Source organism: Fimicolochytrium jonesii, assembly GCF_025526975.1.
Source record: "Fimicolochytrium jonesii strain JEL569 chromosome Unknown EV422scaffold_33, whole genome shotgun sequence".
In the NCBI taxonomy this organism is placed as follows: Eukaryota; Fungi; Chytridiomycota; class Chytridiomycetes; order Spizellomycetales; family Powellomycetaceae; genus Fimicolochytrium; species Fimicolochytrium jonesii.
The window spans coordinates 230,041-246,343 of record NW_026515700.1 but is presented as its reverse complement, the minus strand read 5'-3'; the positions used below and the strand labels follow the sequence as shown (position 1 = coordinate 246,343).

The following is a 16,303-nucleotide window of genomic DNA, read 5'->3' as shown; positions in this document are numbered from 1 at the left end:
CATTTTCCAGGACGCCCGTTGGTTGGCCTCATCACCCACACATCATCGCGAGTCGCACCCTGAAAGAGTGCCCCAGTTGCGGACTCCCCGCCAGTGACAGTTCTCTCCTGGTCCATGGGCATGTTCGCGTCAAAAACCACGCCCGCTTATGCCTTGGTCTTGATGAGACAGGTGTCAGACTCGGGACCATACCTCGCTGCCCGGTATGCGAAGGCAATTTTGATGGAATGTCGACCGATGTGGTGATGCAGGACCTCAAAAAAAAACATAAAATCCAGTATGTACCTACGTACTACATTCAACGGCTTGGTTTCCCAATTTACGCTCTCATTCTCTCTCGCTTGTAGGAGTGCAGACTTTGATAAACTCGAGGACCTCATGCAACTCACGTGCATTTCACCACCTATGGGGGATTCGGACTTCAACATGCAGTGGGGCCTCAGCTACACCTACAAACACTCGCTGCGGTCATGTACCGTTGCGGATATACAGAAAGACCTGGAGATTGCGTTGAGCGGTCCGATCCAGGTTCGCTATGGTTCCCAGGTTTGCTATGACTCCACCGATCTCTTACCAACCCATCTCTTAGATTGCACAAACAACCTGGACCGGGCCTATCTCCCAGCGGCGGCTTGACGACGTCATCGATAGAACCTGCGCAGCCTTTGCGAGTTTCTTTCAATGCGAGTGGATGCTTGCGACAGCATCTGCCGGCGATGCTCTGCAACATCTTGCCACCGCCGCAAAGATCATTACCGGGGGGATGGGAGGGATAACAAAATCCAATCGCTTTGCCGTTCTCGCTGGCCAGTACGGAGCTGGTCGGGGACCATTTGCTTATACTCATGCCAGGGCTGAAAATCAAGAAGTTGGCACCGGGACGCCCCCTGTGGTCTTCACGCTTCCCCGGAACCAACGGCAAGCGCAAACCCAGTTGACACAACTTCTGAGAGAAAATGAGTGCTGTGGACTGCTTGTTGAGATGGTGAACTCTGGGTTGGGCGAGACATTGCAGCCCGCATTGTGGTCAGCCATCATCACCGCATGCGCAGAAGCAGGTTGTTTCCTCTGCGTTGATGAAGCAATGACAGCAATACGGTGCGGTGCACCATTTGCCCATCAGCGCCCAGAGTATGTTCAACACGGGCACCCAGATCTTATTGTTTTCGGAAAAGCGCTTGTCGCAAGCGGGGTCGCAATGGATTTGCAGGGAAGGACAACTTGCCTATTATCCGCTGAAGCCGTGAGCCATGTTCTCTTTCTTGGAAGGAGCACAACAACCCTATTCTGCCAGACCACGACTCTACTGCAACTACGCGCGGTCTTGCACATTGCAGTACAGCATGACTTTGTTGGAAACGCGACGAAAATCAGTGATGTGTTGAGGAGCAAGATACTCAGCTCTGCTGGATCCCGCAAGCGGCCATGGATCGGAGGATTGGGCAGCCTCCTGTACATGAAATATGCAACACATGAATCGGTCGACATCAGCCGGACAATAATACCCGCCAGTGCCACCCCCGGCCTCGTCCGCTGGATTCCTCCCCTTGACCTGGATTGTAGTCCGTCCTCCTTCACAACCTCACACAGGAAAGCGCCCGGATAAAATAATGCGTCTATTGTATCATTACATCATTACTCATGATTTCATACAGGAAGCGACGATATGCTTAGATGATGAAGAACATGGAGGCCGCGGATCTGCAGTTTCCAGGGTGCATATGTGGCCATGGGTTAGGGGATATGGTGGATGCAAAGTGCGAGAAATGCCGGTTTCGTTTTGCGAATCTTGCCAACGGAAGGGGAATACATCCCACTTTTGTGTGGAAGGTGCGGAGATGGAAGGTGCAGAGATGTCGGCGTAGGAGGAGGTGGAGAAGGGTGCTGTGCCGAGCTCCTAGTTGTGATAGTGCTAGGTTCATGCGCTTCAGAGTAGAAAAGAGGGGGGCAGCGCTGAGGGAAACTATGTTGAATTGGAAAATATCTTGAAAGGTCCAAGAAGGAGTGCCATAGTTGTGACAAATGAAGGGACAGTTATAGGTGCTGTCATTCTTCAGTGTTGGCCAGAAGGTTTACATAGCGACCTTTTTTTACACGCGTGTAAAGGGGTATTCTGGGTAGTAGTGCCTACCCCCTACATATGTACTGTACCAGCCGTACCAAATGGCAAACCTACGGCGCTGAGAGCGTGAAGCTGTAAGGGCGAGCGTGAAGGGCGTAAGGCCGAGCGTGAAGGCTGTAAGGCCGAGCGTGAAGGCTGTAAGGCCAACCCTAATGGGCTTTGCTTCCGTTTATTCTCCGCGACGCCGTCGGGGGACCAATTTTTGCCCCACGCTGTACTAATCAGCCTTCAATGGATTAGCGATGCGGGTGATGCGGGCGATCCGGAAAGGGATGCCACGTAGATGACCGATTCCAGATCTGTGTCGTCAATGTCGTCACTGATCGTGTCGTCGTCGGACTCAGAAAGCACCCAAATTGTATCCGAGGGCAATGCCATTGTGTCAAGGGGTAAATTTGTCGTCGATGCCGGCGGCTCTGAGTGAAGGTGGTAGGCTTCTAATAAGTTCGCCTGGAGCTCCAAAGGCGCGCGCAAGGGTGCGTGGCCCCTCTCTAAGTTATCAACCATATCCCCAACCTCACAACCCTAACCCGGTAATAACCCTAATCCCCAACCCTAATCCCATGACAAAGTCCGCCTGAAGTCCGCCTGACTGTGTGCAGCTCTCCAACATTGGAGTCTCCACAGGTTCCCGACTTCCAACGCTGCTCAACCTTGGAGTCTGAAGGCTCGGACATACTGTGCAGTACACTGCTGTACAGTACAGTACGTATAAATAGCTGCGCGTCGTCGGGCGGAACACCTTTTTTCTTCCAGCATCTCAGCATTTCAAGACTGAGATCAAGACCAAGATTCCGTAGCCCAGTCCCCAGATTCCGTTGCCCGTTCCCCAGCACACGTAGAAGAAGTTATGACCACTGCTGGCACGGCCAGGCGTGGTATTCACTGCCGGCACGGCCAGGCGTGATTGTTAACTATCTTCTGGTGCTTCTGGTGAACGGGGTGAATGGTGAATGGTGAACGCTGAAGCAAACTCGACTCTCGCCCAGACTCTCGCTCCACAACCGATGAACAGTCATGACCACTGCCGGCATGGCCAGGCGTGGTATTCACTGCCGGCACGGCCAGGCGTGATTGTTAACTGGGCGTCTGGTGAATGGAGCTCGCGCTCAGAGCATATACGAACCAGCGTAGTTCAGCTCCTCCAACACCAGTAGAAAAAGTTATGACCCCTACCGGCACGGCCAGGTGTGATTGTTAACTCTACTTCTGTGTTGGAGAAGCTGTGTTCTGCGCTTGGGTCCGTCTGTGCATTTTGAGCTGTGCTATTCGGCTATTCTGTCATGGACTTCGGTGTATGGACGAGGAGGAGGTTGCGAGGAGGTTGCTTAGTATCCCACCTCAAAGACCGCCTTCTCGGGCCCGTTTATCCAACACGAACCCATGCCCGCCGCCGCCGGTGGCGAGGGCGCTGATCGGGGCCAGAGAAGTGTCGGGGGGCAACGGGTGACCGGTGTTTGGTACAAGCGACGGCGCGATGGCGAAACGGTGCTAGAGCACAGAAAGACGGCGCTAAGCGCAAGCAACGGTGCGTAGGCACAAATACGGCGCTAACCATACAACCCCATGTGCGCAACGAACTGGTAGGTGGGGTTCCGAGACCAGCAAGGGAACCCTCTGCAGCATCCAGAAACGCCGCGCACGATTGGGGTGTGCAGTGTGTAGAGCGCAAACAACGGTGCGTAGGCGCAAACACGGTCCCCAGGCACTTCCCGGTACGTGCGGGGAAAAATTTCTCCCCAAAATCCATTGAGGGCTGATTAGTACAGCGTGGGGCAAAAATTGGTCCCCCGATGGCATTGCAGAGAATAGACGGATGTCAAGTCGCCAGTCGCCAGTATCCCTCATATCGCCGCCATCTTTGGGTCGGATCGCGCACGGGGCTCTCGTAGCCCCTCATATTATCTCCCATAAAATCAAATGCATCTCATTTACTATTTCGCCGAAGTCGGGTCTCGCCGTGCGCGATCCAGCGTCGTTGGGTCCAAAGATGTGCTGGATCATATGTATTTATTATCGTTTATAATATACGTGTACGCGGTTTCACCCGCGAAGGTCGCTCGATAGCTCTCCCCCAAAGGGGGGGAGCCTAGTGGAGCGATCAAACTCAGGCCTGCAATCGTTCTAAAGTCTCACCAAGCCCAAGGACGCGCCCGGCAGCAACGACACCCTCCTCCTGCAACAACCATTCGACTCGTTTTGCCAGCTTCTCGTTGATTTGAACGGAGGTCCCAAGGCGATTCGAGTCTTGGCCTCTGACGGACGACGTGGTTGCATGTGCATCCTGAGGCCCTCGCCAAACGATCTCGACTACGCCATCGCACGCATCAAAATCCACATACACACGGTAGTCCGCATTCACAAAGACTCCACCATGACAGGCGAATCCATCCGCCTTGCTCTTCAGCTTGCCCGTTGTGTTCGAGACTGGGAACCAGATTCTGTATGTGAGTTTCGATGTGTTGTTATCGCGGTGGAATTAATTGGCAAAATCATCCCATGTGACGGTGATATTGCTGGCAAAGGAGTTGTCTGCAACGAGGTCGCCAAATTCCGCTTGTGAGAAGCTTGGCACGCGTAGTTCCTTTGCCCGCTTTTTGATGCGAGACGAGAGGTAAGGCGAAAGCTGATTGAGAAAGTGGATGTAATGCGCCTCGATCTTTGGTAACTCAGCTTGGAAAGCGCGCCACTTCTCCCCGCTGACGGAATCCTTCTTTCATGGTTGGTAGATCCCCATGCTTTTTCCCCGATCTGTACCCGCACGCCAGCCAACACCGATCATGGTACCAGACGTCTGGGCACCGTTTATTGTCACGGGGTAAGCTAACTGACGCTGGTGGTCGAGGTGGAGCGCAATCTCCTCAACACGGGTCCTGTCATCCGCTGACATATCTGCAAACGGATGAAACCTTGCCGCAAATACAATCTCATCCGTTTGCCTGTCGGCTACAACAGCGATGTCCTTGTAGAGACGGGTGTACGGGGGATCGTGATCAACTTCCCTGGTATATTGCTTGAGGCAGTCTTCGTGCGTAAGGTGCTTTCCAAACGGATGCGGGTTGGTTTGCTGCTCAGTCTTTCTTGTTGCCCAGAATATGTACGCACTGTCATTGTCGGAACCTGAGCCCGCACACAACAGTTGGTCAGTTGCGTTGTAATTTGAGACTGGTCTCCCAGCATAATGAGACGAACCTTGGTCAACACTTCTATGCTCAGCGCCAGCTCCAGCCCCAGCTCCAGCTCCAGCTCCAACCTCGGTATCACCCGCCGTCTTCAATATCCTCCGCATGTTTTCATTCTTTTCTCGCTTGCGCTGCCGGTTTGCCGCCTTTCCCCTCACCCGATCGGCTTGGAACGTCGTCCCGGCTTTGACTTCGACCCTGGCTTTGACGTTGATGCTGATTCTGTCATGGCGATTTGCCTGGTGAATGGAGTATGTGAGTTAGTTGGGTCATCGCGGGAGCTCGGGAATGGGTTTGTGACGTAGAATGGCAAACGAATCGCGAGGCTGCCCCTATTCCGGGTTGTCTCGGGCGATGGCTCAAGTGGATAGCGTATCGCAAGGCTGCCCCTAGTCCGGGCTGTCTCGGGTGATCGCGAGTCGAGAAGGTAGCGTATCGCGTGGCTGCCCCTATTTCGGGCTGTCTCGGGCGATCGGTTCTGGTAATGTGTGCGGCTTCTAATTCTCACCTGTAGTGTGGGGACTGTTACCTTGAAGTTGAAGGCGGTCGGCAGTAGCTCTTGTAGGTAATGCCGAGGGGAATGTCGGCGCTGGCTTGCTTTTATACCCGTTGGAAAGGACCCTGAAGAAAAAGTTCGCGCCTCGAGTGGGCAAAGTGTTTTGAAATGCTTCGCAGTCTTCTCTATTCACGATAATCGATAAAAGTACAAGTTTTCTTCTCTCAAGCGTGGTTTTGTTGGAAGATAAACAGTAGTCACTTGGGTCCACAACCCTACTCCGTTACCTTGACAACCATAACCCGGTTAGGGCTATCAACCCTAATCCCCAATCTCACAACCCTAACCCGGTGATAACCCTAATCCCCAACCCTAATCCCATGACACCTTCCGCTTTGCCACCAGCCCAGTAATGTAATTTTCCAGCACAGTATCTACAATTTTACCGTGGTCCACGCAGACTCGTCGATCAATTAAGCTGTGCTACGTATCACAGTTCCAATATCATGACGTTAGCGATATTTTTTTTAATAGAGGGGTATTCCTAAGTTAATGGAAACAAGGGAAAAGGAGGCCAGAGTTCAAACAGAGCTGTTGACCGACGGTTCAGACCGCTCAGGCAACAGCGCCATCCGATACTCGTGGTCCAGCCTTGCCTGTTCCAACGTCACCTGCAAGCGTGTGCGCTCAATCTCCATGGTCATGATCCTCTTGCGACACTCATTGTTCATGCGTATCAGTTCCAGTTGCTGCTGTGGCGTAAGACATCCAGCCGGGAGACCATAGGCCGTGTAATCTGCCATGTTGATGACGTCGCACATGCCGAGCTCTTCCTCAGATTTGAAGACCCGTAGTGACGAGAATGACAGGTCGGCGGCGGAGCTGGTGACTGAGGTGCTGGCGGGTGCGGAGAAGGTTTTGGTGAAGGTTCCGTGGACGGGCGATGGTTCCATGCAGGCCTGGCGGCTGGGGTGGTCGATGGTGCTGAGTCTGCTGCTGCGCTCCATGCCGCTGGTGGATGCCCGAGCCCGTTGTTGTGTCCAATCGATGGTTCGGCTGGGTGATCCCATGGATGTAGATGATGTTGATGATAACAACATGGAGGTGGATGTGCTTTGAGGTGTGGCGACGTCGAGGCTGGAATACTTTGGTGGCCCGCTTTCGAGGGGCTTAATTGGCGATAACTTCATAGTGGCTGACGGGCACATTCTAAAGATTGAGACTCAAGAGTTAGCCACAATGTGGGGTCACTGCAAAATCCAGCAACAGACTGTTTACCCTCGGATATGATCGAAAAGATCACTAATCTCCCTCTGATTGCCCTTCATGTGCATCGTTACGGCGGCACCGGTACGGTGAGCCTCCTCTGTAGTGGCAATCTTCCACGCGGCGCAAACAGCCAGGATGGCATCAATGCAAGCGTCCACGGCGCTTGGCATCACGATCCTTGCTTCGGCTTGGTTTCCTGTAGCCATTGGCAGTAGATGAGGGTAGGATATTAGATAACGTACGCTGAGGTGTAGTGATATAAGTTACAGGTTGGTGGTGATGGGATAGGGAGCAGAAGCGGATCCGGGTTTATATAGTCGCCGGTGTTCCTCATGAGCGGAATGGAGCCCATAGAGCCCATGTTGGTGCTAATTCCAGGCCTATTCCAGGCCTATTCCAGGCTTCGCGTTACCAGGCCTATTTTTGGCTCACCTCCCTTTACCGAGGTCAGGTCTATTTGGGATAAGGAAGCTAGGAAGGACGGCAGGGAAGCTATGGTTCTTCTGGAAGCTTACCCAGCGAGCGGCCCTTCCTGTTCCTCCAACATGACGTCGTGTGTCCTCGACCCTCCCTGTAGTCCGTGGGTGTATGTTGACAAGCCCTTGTCGGGGCCAAATAGGTGGGATCCTGGTAACTGCTGTGCGTGCGGGATTGTGTGGGATGTCCGTCGTGTCGGTTTGAAATGCGTTGCGAGTCAAAAGTCGTCCCAAACGCAACCTTGCGCACATTTCCCACACTTCGACGTTCTCCGACGGTGGTGAATTTTTGGATGCACAATCAACCCGACACGGCAGGAGTCCTCTCTTCCTCCTCCTGACCTCCTCATAGCGCTGCGTAGCCGTCCCAGTACATAACCCGTTATTGTATCGCGGGAGGCCTTCAGGGATTGACAACGGCTCCGAACCTTAAATATTTGACATTCAGCCTTGTAACGGCCAGAACAACATGCTGAGAAGCGGAGTAACTTCCATACCAGGGGCCGCCAGAGGTCTGAGCGGGAGATCACTCGCCCGACGGACGCACCCGTGCTGTCGGCAACGGACCTTTGTGTCGTGCGGCTTGCCGACCGCAACTCGGATACGCAGTGGCACCCTCCGAACCTCAACTTCAATATCATCCCCAACCCACAAGTTATCTACAATTGTAGGGCAGCACAACAGCACAGCAACCATAAACGCCTCCGCAACAACCTCATCACCAAGCACAGCAGCCTCCGCCGGAGCCGCACCACCATCACAGGGTCCTCTGGCGACCTACACCGACCTGCTCGAGCGAGGGCTTCTGAGACCCGACGCACACCAAAGGAAAACGGTCGAGCTTTTGGAAAACCTGTACCTGCGGGTGAAGGCGTACGACCCGCCGCCGGTGCAGCATATTGATCTGGAAGCGGATAAAGCGCTGCCGGCGCATAAGCAGCATGGGAGGGATGATATTATGTCGCCAGATTTTGCCTGGGCGGTTAAGCAGGAGGAGGAGACCTTTCTGTCCAAGGTAAGGGCGGAGTTCTTTCCCGCATGTCACTGTGCGTACCTGTGGCGTCTCACACTTCCGTTGTGAACCAGGTCTTTGGATTATTTGGGGGAAAGAAGGAAAAAGGTGTAGCAGACGTGGTAGAGCAGCGAGGACCCAGGGGTCTATATCTCTTCGGCGACGTCGGGACAGGAAAGTCCATGACAATGGACCTCTTCTACAACACCGTCGACATACCCCGCAAACGGCGCGTCCACTTCCACGCCTTCATGCAAGACGTACACCGACGCATCCACAAACTCCGCACACAAAAAGGCATCACCTACGACCCGATCCCCATCCTCGCCGCGGAACTAGTCAACGACGCCTGGCTCCTCTGCTTCGACGAGCTGCAGGTCACCGACATCACCGACGCCATGATCCTCCGCCGCCTGTTTGACGAGCTGTTTAAACGCGGAATGGTCATGGTGACAACATCCAACCGACCGCCAGACGATCTCTACAAGAACGGGATCCAGCGCTCAAGCTTCCTCCCCGCCATCGACCTCCTCAAACAGTGTTTGCAGATCCATAGCCTCAACTCAGGCATCGACTATAGGAAACAGGACATGGAACGCCTCCGCGTCTATTTCACGCCGTTGAACAGCACAACAGCGGCACATATCGACGCCATCTTCACGAAACTGGCCGACGGAAACCCCATCGCTCCGCGCACACTCACCGTCCTCGGTCGCCCCGTCGTCGTCCCTTTTGCATCCCCCAACGGCGTCGCGAAAATATCCTTCGCCGAGATCTGTGGCCAGCCACATAGCGCCGCGGACTACCTCGAGCTCGTCACCACCTTCCACACGATCTTGATTACCGACATTCCGCGCATGTCCATGGCCCACCGGAACGAGGCAAGGAGATTCATCACGCTGATTGATGCGATGTATGAGAATAAGACGCGGTTGGTCGTGTCGGCGGAGACGGATGTCGCGGAGCTGTTCTCGGGCGAGGAGGGCGGTGTGCCAGCCAAAGGGAATGGCGTCGCGTCTGTGGCGCCGAAGCCGAAGGTGGATATGCTGCTTATGGATGATTTAAAATTATCCACTGAGCATGTAAGTGTCGAGTATATCTTCCCCGCATTTGAAATCGTTTCATATAGAAACTCATTCATGTTCTTCTTCTCCTCCACCAGTTAACATCCCCAATCTTCACCGGCGCCGAAGAAATCTTCGCCTTCCAGCGCGCCGTCTCACGCCTCCGCGAAATGCAGTCCCTCCAATGGCTCGGCACCGGGTTGAAGGATACGCTTCGCGACGCTACCAACGAAGCTGTGCGGCGCGCTGATGTTGGCGTGCTTGTGAGTGAGGGGAATCGACGAGCCAGGGTGGAGGATACTGTGGGGAGTGTGAGAGCCGAGGTTGGGCGGTGATGAGTGAGATGAAGGATTTGTTTGACCCGACAACCTGTTCTCCTTTTCTGCAAGACACAGTATGCGTAGGTTATAGCTTCCCCTGTCCTCGCTAGATGGGGAATAGGAATACAGTTAGATTCCCCCATTACAAAAGGACGTGGACATGATGGGGACGATAGACAAGAAAACGAAAAATTCAATTCACGAAATGCGAAATTGGTGTCCTTCACTCGATGATATGTGACTCATGGTTATGCGATGAGGGGTATATATGTTACGTACATTCTAGATGCATGGAATGGCCGGTGATTCCCGGCGGAATGCCATATGGGTAGTAGTGTGTACACAGCAAGTACGCCAAGGAGCCGCGGCGCTGATGGAGATCATCGTTCTACGTCTAGCTTTCTAGTGCTCCCGTCACGGGATCGTTGTTCCAATCTGCAGGCGCGGTGGCTCTCTGTGTATCGAAGGGGCCATCTTGTTGAGCGCACGACACTCATCAAAACCCATACGCAAACACCGACGACACAGCCACACCCAATACCGCTCCACACAGCACGCCTTTCGCAAAGAGCTTGTCCTTTGGATAGAGCGGTGATGATGTCGCGGGCGCTATCGTCGGATGTGTCGAGAGGGTGGTAGATATTGGTGGGTGCTGGGATGCAGCCAACGCTACAGCACCACCACCACCACCACCACCAACACTCCCTTGCAACACCTCCACCCTCCGCCCAATACTCTGCAACTCCTCCAGCACTTTGCTCATCGCATGCTGCCCCTCTCCTCCCACCTTCATACCCTCCACCGTCCCTCCCTCAACACCCTCAGAGAACCCCAGCGCACCAACGATATCCTCCTTCAACTTCCTCCGCTTCCGGGGCTCGACAAAGAGCTGGACGGCGAGGAAGAGACAGAAATGGAGGGAGATGAGGCCCCAGGTCCACCAGGTGGAGGCGCGGCGGATCTTGTCGGAGTAGAGCTGTTCTTCGATGTAGCGTTCGCGGATTTCGCTGGGGAGAGAAGGAACGAGTTAGATACGATATACATACATAGTCACTAATGCTTCGGGAGGGGCCCAAATCATACTGAAAGTGATGTACTCACTTGAGATACTCCCTATGCGCCCTCTCAAACTCCTCCACCGCATCCTTGTACTCAACCTTCGCGCCCGTCTCGGCCTGCTCCAACGACAGATCCTTGCGATACAGCTCCGTAAACCGCGTAATATCGCTATCCAGCCACGTATCCTTCCTCTGCAGCAACGAGTTGAGTTCGCGCTGACATTTGCGACGCTCCTCGATCATAGTCTCATAGCCCTTTTTTGCGGTGTCTGAACGCCGCTTCGCGTCGTTGAGCTGATCGTCTTTTTCGAGGACGCGTTGTTTGGCGCGTGCAACGACGCTGTAGCCGGTGAGGGTGTTGAGGTGGGTGGAAAGGTTGGGGAGGAGGATGCGGGTTAGGTGGGAGGCGGTGGCGGCGGCTTGGGATTGGATGGCGGTGGTGGAGCGGGTGACGAGGGAGACGACGGGGGCGAGGACTGCGACGGTGGATCGTTGGGCGGCGGTTGGGGATTTGGAGGATTGAGTTAGGGGAGGGGTATCTTTCTTTGGTCGCTTCGGCTGGACCGGAGTGTCTGCTGGTATTGTAGGCTCGCCGGGAGTGCTGACTGGTGGCCGGAAATCGGCACTTTCCTCTGTTGTCGAAGTTGCGAGCGGAGCTGGACGGAGATCGAATGACGGTGATGGTGGCGATGATGCTGCTGGAGCTGATGGTGCCGATGGTGGTGCCGATGGCGTTGCCGGTGTTGAGCCGTCGACATTCGCTGCTGGAGTAGGCTTGACCCCACGATTTGAAAACAATCGAAGTCCGGAGCCCCTCATCCGCTGTTGAGCGAACCCCTTCATGCTCAGTTTCCGACACCGACTTCCCTCGCCCAGTAAGGCCGTCCGCCCTTCCAATCGGCACGGCACGAGTGGCCTTGCGAAGGTGCTAAAATCGCTGCTGAAGCACCGGGTTTCCGGCCGGATGAGAGGCTTGAAAGATCGGGTTATTGCGGAACGAGCTGCAGAGTATACTATGGGTGGTGAGAAAGCCGTGGAGGACGCTAGGACGGCCAGAGTAAGCGGCCTCATTCTGCTGTCCTTGAGCGCCGAGTGACCCGGGACAAACGAGGTGTGTATGTAGTGGCTTCCCAACCGGGAGTACCGATGCCGAAGGGAAGGGTGAGCAGCTCTGCAAGCTGGCGCGTGCCGGGGAAGCTGCACTTCTCGTCCGCAGAAAACTCTAGTAGCTCGTGCATGACGCCTCAATCCTCTCAATCCCCGCTGCACGAACGATATTCAAAACCCTCGATATCGACTCTTCGGCGCAATGATAGTCATCCAATACATCCCAGAAGAGCCGGCCGACGTCCTCGAAGCCAAATACAACTCCGCCTACCACTCCGACATGAACGAAAACATCCCCTGCGAACTCGACGGCATGGACAGCTGGTTCTCCCCCAAACTCGGAACACTCATGAAATCCTCTCCTTGGGGCCGGCTGGAGGTCGGCGGACCGCAGCTGGCGGACCTGATGGAACTCTCGCTGTTGGCCCAGTTTAGGACATTGAAGGATACCCTGTGGGAGAGCGATGCCGTCCAGGATGTTTGCGGAAAACTGCAGGCCGTCATTGACGAGCATCAGCGGAATACGCCCGGAGAATCAAAGGAGATCTTCTGCCGACTCAACGAATGCAGCATGAAAGGCAACACCGGCGGCGACGTTGTGCCCTTCCGCACCGCGCGAGACATCATCCGCGCCTTTGTCGAGGACCTCCGCGTCCACCAATGGTTCACCTCTAACCGCATCACGCGCACCGCCTTCCATCTCAGTGACTTCGATCCCGCGATCGACATCAAGAAGGAGTACAGGGTGTTTATCTACCGCGGCCGCGTCACGGCGATCAGCCAGTATCGCTGGTCGAGCTGCTTCCATGTCGCAAATGATGCGCTTATGACTGCGATCGCGGAGTGCATTGTGGGGTTTGTGGAAGGGAAAGTTATACCTGTGCTGGGGAAGCCGGAAGCGTCGTTTGTGGCGGATGTGTTTGTGGAGGATGAGGACCCGCGGCATTTGAAATCGTATTTGATTGAGATTAACAAGTTTGGGGGGCAGACGGGATGTGGGAGCGCTTTGTTTCATTGGAAGAGGGATGAGGATCTCATATATCGGGCGAGCGGCGAGGATGTTGTCATTCGGGTTCTCGTGCCGACTTTGGCAAATCAGGAGACGTCACCGTCATGAAAAAGGCTATCGGACGAGTAGAGTAGCTTTCTCCAAGGGATTTTGGGTTCAAGGTTTCATCTGTTCTATGGCTGCAAAGCAGACAGAGCCCTACCGTCGTCGCATGGCGTCCCGCTCGGGGGAAACCCGCAGGGCTCATATGACCAGCGGCCGCGACCGACAGTGGCTCTTCTTCCTTCGTTCCCTTATACTGCCTCCACCGGTTCAAAGACCATTTCACAGCCATATCTTCGGTGTTCACAAACGCGTGTCCGAACGGAGCGGACATCGCTGCCTCCCGTTTCCACCTCGGAGACCTCCAGACCTCCCCCCTTCCGGCCCATCCAACGGCGGCATCATCGCCAAAGCACTACCAGAGTCACATCGCACAGCCATAACCCATATCCCAGCATATCACCTTCGCAATGGACCCAGCCAACAAACCAGCAGCAAACCCACCCATCGCAGCACCGAAACATCCCGCCCACGAAAAACTCCAACAACCTTCCTCCTCCTCCACCACCCTCCTCAAACCCGCCCTAGCAGCCTTCAAACGCTCCGACTACGCCTGCTGCATCCGCATCCTCACCAAGGTAAGAACTCTCCAGTCCATTCAATCCCCATTCATCACATCCACCCACTCACTCCTCGACTTTCTAGGCACTGGAAACAGACCCCCAAAACGTCAAACTCCTCGACTGCAGGGCGCTGGCGAAACTCAACGTGGGCGATTGGGACGGCGCGCTGGATGATGCGCAGGCGATTGTTAGGGTTGATGGGTCGAATATCAAGGTAGGTGAGGTCGATATTGGAAAAGTTGGATGCGAGGGCACGGAAGTTTTTTCTGGAGTGGGATGGGATGAATGACCGATGATTGTTGTTCGCATTGTGATTAGGGATACTTGCATGCGGGCAAGGCATTTCGGTTGATGGGAAAGAATGAGCATGCTGCAAAGATATATAGGATCGCGAAGAAGAAGGTCGGCAAGGAGAATCCGCGGTACCAGGTATGTTTGCGGTGTACATGCGGCATTTTTCTGAGCTGATGTATCGTGCCTCCTAACCGTATCGCTTTTGGAAAAAGGACTTGGAAATGCTTTTGCAAGAGTGTTCCTCACCTGAAAGCACATCCACAACAGTAACCAAAAAACGCACATCAAGTCAAACACCCGCCTCCTCACCCGCCCCCAAAAAATCCAAACAGGCCCCGCAAGACCTCCCCCTCCCCTACGAGCTTTTCTCCCTCATCCTCAGCCACCTCCCTCTCGCCACCCTCACCCGCTGCACCGCCGTCTCCCGCACCTGGCGCGCCGCCCTGCACAGCGATAAACGCCTCTGGACCACCCTCGATTTCAGCACCCACGGCCGGCGTGTCACCAATCTCGCCCTCACGACGGTGGTCGCGAAAGCGGGGTCGAGGTTGAAACATCTGTCATTGAAGAATTGTGGGGGCCTTACGAGCGGCGGGTGGAAGTGCCTGGCGGTGAATAAGTGCAATGCGCTGCTGACGCTGGATCTGACGGCGTGTCGAGGGATTCCACCCGCGGCGTTTGTGGAGGCGCTGCAGGTGATGGCGCGCTCGCTCACGGCTGTCGATCTGACGGCGACAAAAGCCGACGATCTTACCGTGCGGAAACTGCTGGACTGCTGTCGAGCGTTGAAAGATCTCACGCTCGCGCAATGCGACGGAATCACCGACGACGCGTTCGCCATCTGCGACAACTTCCAGCGCAAACGCATCCCGCTGACGTTACAAACCGTAGACCTAACCCAGTGTAACATCACCGATAAGGCGGTCACCCTCATCGCCGCCGGCGCACCATCCCTGACGTCCCTAACAGTCACAAAATGCCCCCGTATCACCCTCACAACCCTCGCCGCCCTCGCCACCCACTCCCGCCACCTCACCGCCCTCGCACTCTCGGGCATCTCCCTACTCGACCCGCCGACCCTCTGCCACCCCATCGTGGCCACCGCCCTCTTCCGCGCCAACCCCTCCCTCGCATCCCTAACCCTGCCCTCATGCCCACAACTCGCACTCCCCTTCCTCCAACCGCTCGCAGCCCACTGCGCCGGTCTGACTCACATCGAGTTCGCCCAATCCGCCCAACTGACCAACGACGCCCTGGCGTTGCTCGCGGCGTCGTGCACACAGTTACAGAGCGTGCGGATCCCGACCTGCCCGCGCGTCTCGGACCCGGGCGCCGTGGCCCTGCTCACCCAGCTCACGCAGCTCGCCCACCTCGACGTCTCCAACAACGCTCATATCTCCGACTCGACGTTGGAGGCGGTTGTGGCACACGGCGCGGCGCTCGTGTACCTCGCGGTCGGGAATACGAGGGTGTCGGGGGTGGGCGTCGGGAGGCTGGTGGGGAAGGTTGGGGCGGCGTTAAGGGAGGTTGTGGTGGATCATTGTGTGGGGGTTGGGGCGGGCGCCGTGGAGGTGTTGAGGAGGGGGTTGGGGGTGGGTGCGAGGGTTCGTGCGCGGTTTGGGTAGGGTGTGTGATGGGATTTCATAGATGAGACGGGTGGATGGGGGTCGTGTGCTGCTGCAAACGACGGACTTGGTCTGCTTTGGGAACCCCTTTCCTTGGTCCTGCATTTCCTGCTTGACTACCAAACTCATTTCGTGCATCATTGTTCTTCGTTGGAAGAGACGCCCTTCCCTTTCGCACTTCCTATCTTGTACATTTGTCCAATAGCAATTCTCGCTGCTGCTGGATGCAATTCACCCGGAAACCCATGTACAGCACAGTTTATGCACACGTTGTGCGATGGCACAAGTCGAAAGCTGTTTGTGTGTTGCACTCAGTCCACCCCGGCTCGCGCAAGCGAACGCACAACGCGAAACGCACAAAGGTCTGAGCCCGAAACCCAACCACAAGTAACCCCGCACCATTTCCATCCCCCCAAAAAAACCCCCGAAGCACAGATGCGGCCATGACCGAAATTTCCCAGTCCAGCCGGTAGCCCTCCAAATACACTTCACAGAGGTGCCAAAAAGCGCAGAGGAGAATCAGTCTCGCTACGGCGTTTTCATCACATCACACCACTGACTCCTTTCCGTCTCCGCTCATCGCCTTCGTCCCAGCGTCCCCAAA

The 16,303-nt window shown here is 55.3% G+C and overlaps 6 protein-coding genes across 6 annotated transcripts; 4 read left to right on the top strand and 2 right to left on the bottom strand.

The window, feature by feature from the left end:
- Positions 1 to 763: 763 nt before the first annotated feature.
- EV422DRAFT_500729 (uncharacterized protein) lies at positions 764 to 1,606 on the top strand (the record flags this gene model as incomplete). The annotated part of the gene is made up of 1 exon (XM_053068150.1): positions 764 to 1,606. One exon carries the CDS (start codon positions 764 to 766, stop codon positions 1,604 to 1,606), a length of 843 nt encoding a protein of 280 aa, XP_052921836.1.
- Positions 1,607 to 5,974: 4,368 nt separating this feature from the next.
- Positions 5,975 to 7,344, bottom strand: EV422DRAFT_544278 (uncharacterized protein). The gene is made up of 2 exons (XM_053071381.1): positions 7,079 to 7,344; positions 5,975 to 7,009 (listed from the first exon to the last, which is right to left on the bottom strand). Exons 1-2 carry the CDS (start codon positions 7,273 to 7,275, stop codon positions 6,382 to 6,384), a joined length of 825 nt encoding a protein of 274 aa, XP_052921835.1. The 5' UTR covers positions 7,276 to 7,344; the 3' UTR covers positions 5,975 to 6,381.
- Positions 7,345 to 7,922: 578 nt separating this feature from the next.
- On the top strand, positions 7,923 to 10,211 carry EV422DRAFT_272621 (AFG1-like ATPase-domain-containing protein). Its single transcript, XM_053065882.1, has 3 exons — positions 7,923 to 8,560; positions 8,632 to 9,639; positions 9,720 to 10,211. Exons 1-3 carry the CDS (start codon positions 8,015 to 8,017, stop codon positions 9,954 to 9,956), a joined length of 1,791 nt encoding a protein of 596 aa, XP_052921834.1. The 5' UTR covers positions 7,923 to 8,014; the 3' UTR covers positions 9,957 to 10,211.
- Positions 10,212 to 10,437: 226 nt separating this feature from the next.
- On the bottom strand, positions 10,438 to 11,818 carry EV422DRAFT_500721 (Mdm33 family-domain-containing protein; the record flags this gene model as incomplete). The annotated part of the gene is made up of 2 exons (XM_053068149.1): positions 10,438 to 10,948; positions 11,043 to 11,818. 2 exons carry the CDS (start codon positions 11,816 to 11,818, stop codon positions 10,438 to 10,440), a joined length of 1,287 nt encoding a protein of 428 aa, XP_052921833.1.
- A 387-nt stretch (positions 11,819 to 12,205) lies between these two features.
- EV422DRAFT_272580 (uncharacterized protein) lies at positions 12,206 to 13,425 on the top strand. Its single transcript, XM_053065880.1, has one exon. It carries the CDS (start codon positions 12,309 to 12,311, stop codon positions 13,221 to 13,223), a length of 915 nt encoding a protein of 304 aa, XP_052921832.1. The 5' UTR covers positions 12,206 to 12,308; the 3' UTR covers positions 13,224 to 13,425.
- EV422DRAFT_272625 (uncharacterized protein) lies at positions 13,426 to 15,830 on the top strand. The gene is made up of 4 exons (XM_053065883.1): positions 13,426 to 13,795; positions 13,863 to 13,994; positions 14,099 to 14,209; positions 14,287 to 15,830. The coding sequence occupies exons 1-4, from the start codon at positions 13,628 to 13,630 to the stop codon at positions 15,697 to 15,699; spliced, it is 1,824 nt and encodes a 607-aa protein (XP_052921831.1). The 5' UTR covers positions 13,426 to 13,627; the 3' UTR covers positions 15,700 to 15,830.
- The last annotated feature ends 473 nt before the right edge of the window (positions 15,831 to 16,303 follow it).

Bases quoted from the DNA above. Each gene is read 5' to 3' on its own strand.
- EV422DRAFT_272621 (XM_053065882.1), top strand. From the start codon at position 8,015: ATGCTGAGAAGCGGAGTAACTTCCATACCAGGGGCCGCCAGAGGTCTG. The intron at 8,561-8,631 runs GTAAGGGCGGAG...GTTGTGAACCAG, and splicing joins AGGAGACCTTTCTGTCCAAG to GTCTTTGGATTATTTGGGGG. The intron at 9,640-9,719 runs GTAAGTGTCGAG...CTCCTCCACCAG, and splicing joins TAAAATTATCCACTGAGCAT to TTAACATCCCCAATCTTCAC.
- EV422DRAFT_544278 (XM_053071381.1), bottom strand. From the start codon at position 7,275: ATGGCTACAGGAAACCAAGCCGAAGCAAGGATCGTGATGCCAAGCGCC. The intron at 7,010-7,078 runs GTAAACAGTCTG...CTCAATCTTTAG, and splicing joins CTTTTCGATCATATCCGAGG to AATGTGCCCGTCAGCCACTA.
- EV422DRAFT_272625 (XM_053065883.1), top strand. From the start codon at position 13,628: ATGGACCCAGCCAACAAACCAGCAGCAAACCCACCCATCGCAGCACCG. The intron at 13,995-14,098 runs GTAGGTGAGGTC...CATTGTGATTAG, and splicing joins TTGATGGGTCGAATATCAAG to GGATACTTGCATGCGGGCAA. The intron at 14,210-14,286 runs GTATGTTTGCGG...TTTTGGAAAAAG, and splicing joins AGGAGAATCCGCGGTACCAG to GACTTGGAAATGCTTTTGCA.
- EV422DRAFT_272580 (XM_053065880.1), top strand. From the start codon at position 12,309: ATGATAGTCATCCAATACATCCCAGAAGAGCCGGCCGACGTCCTCGAA.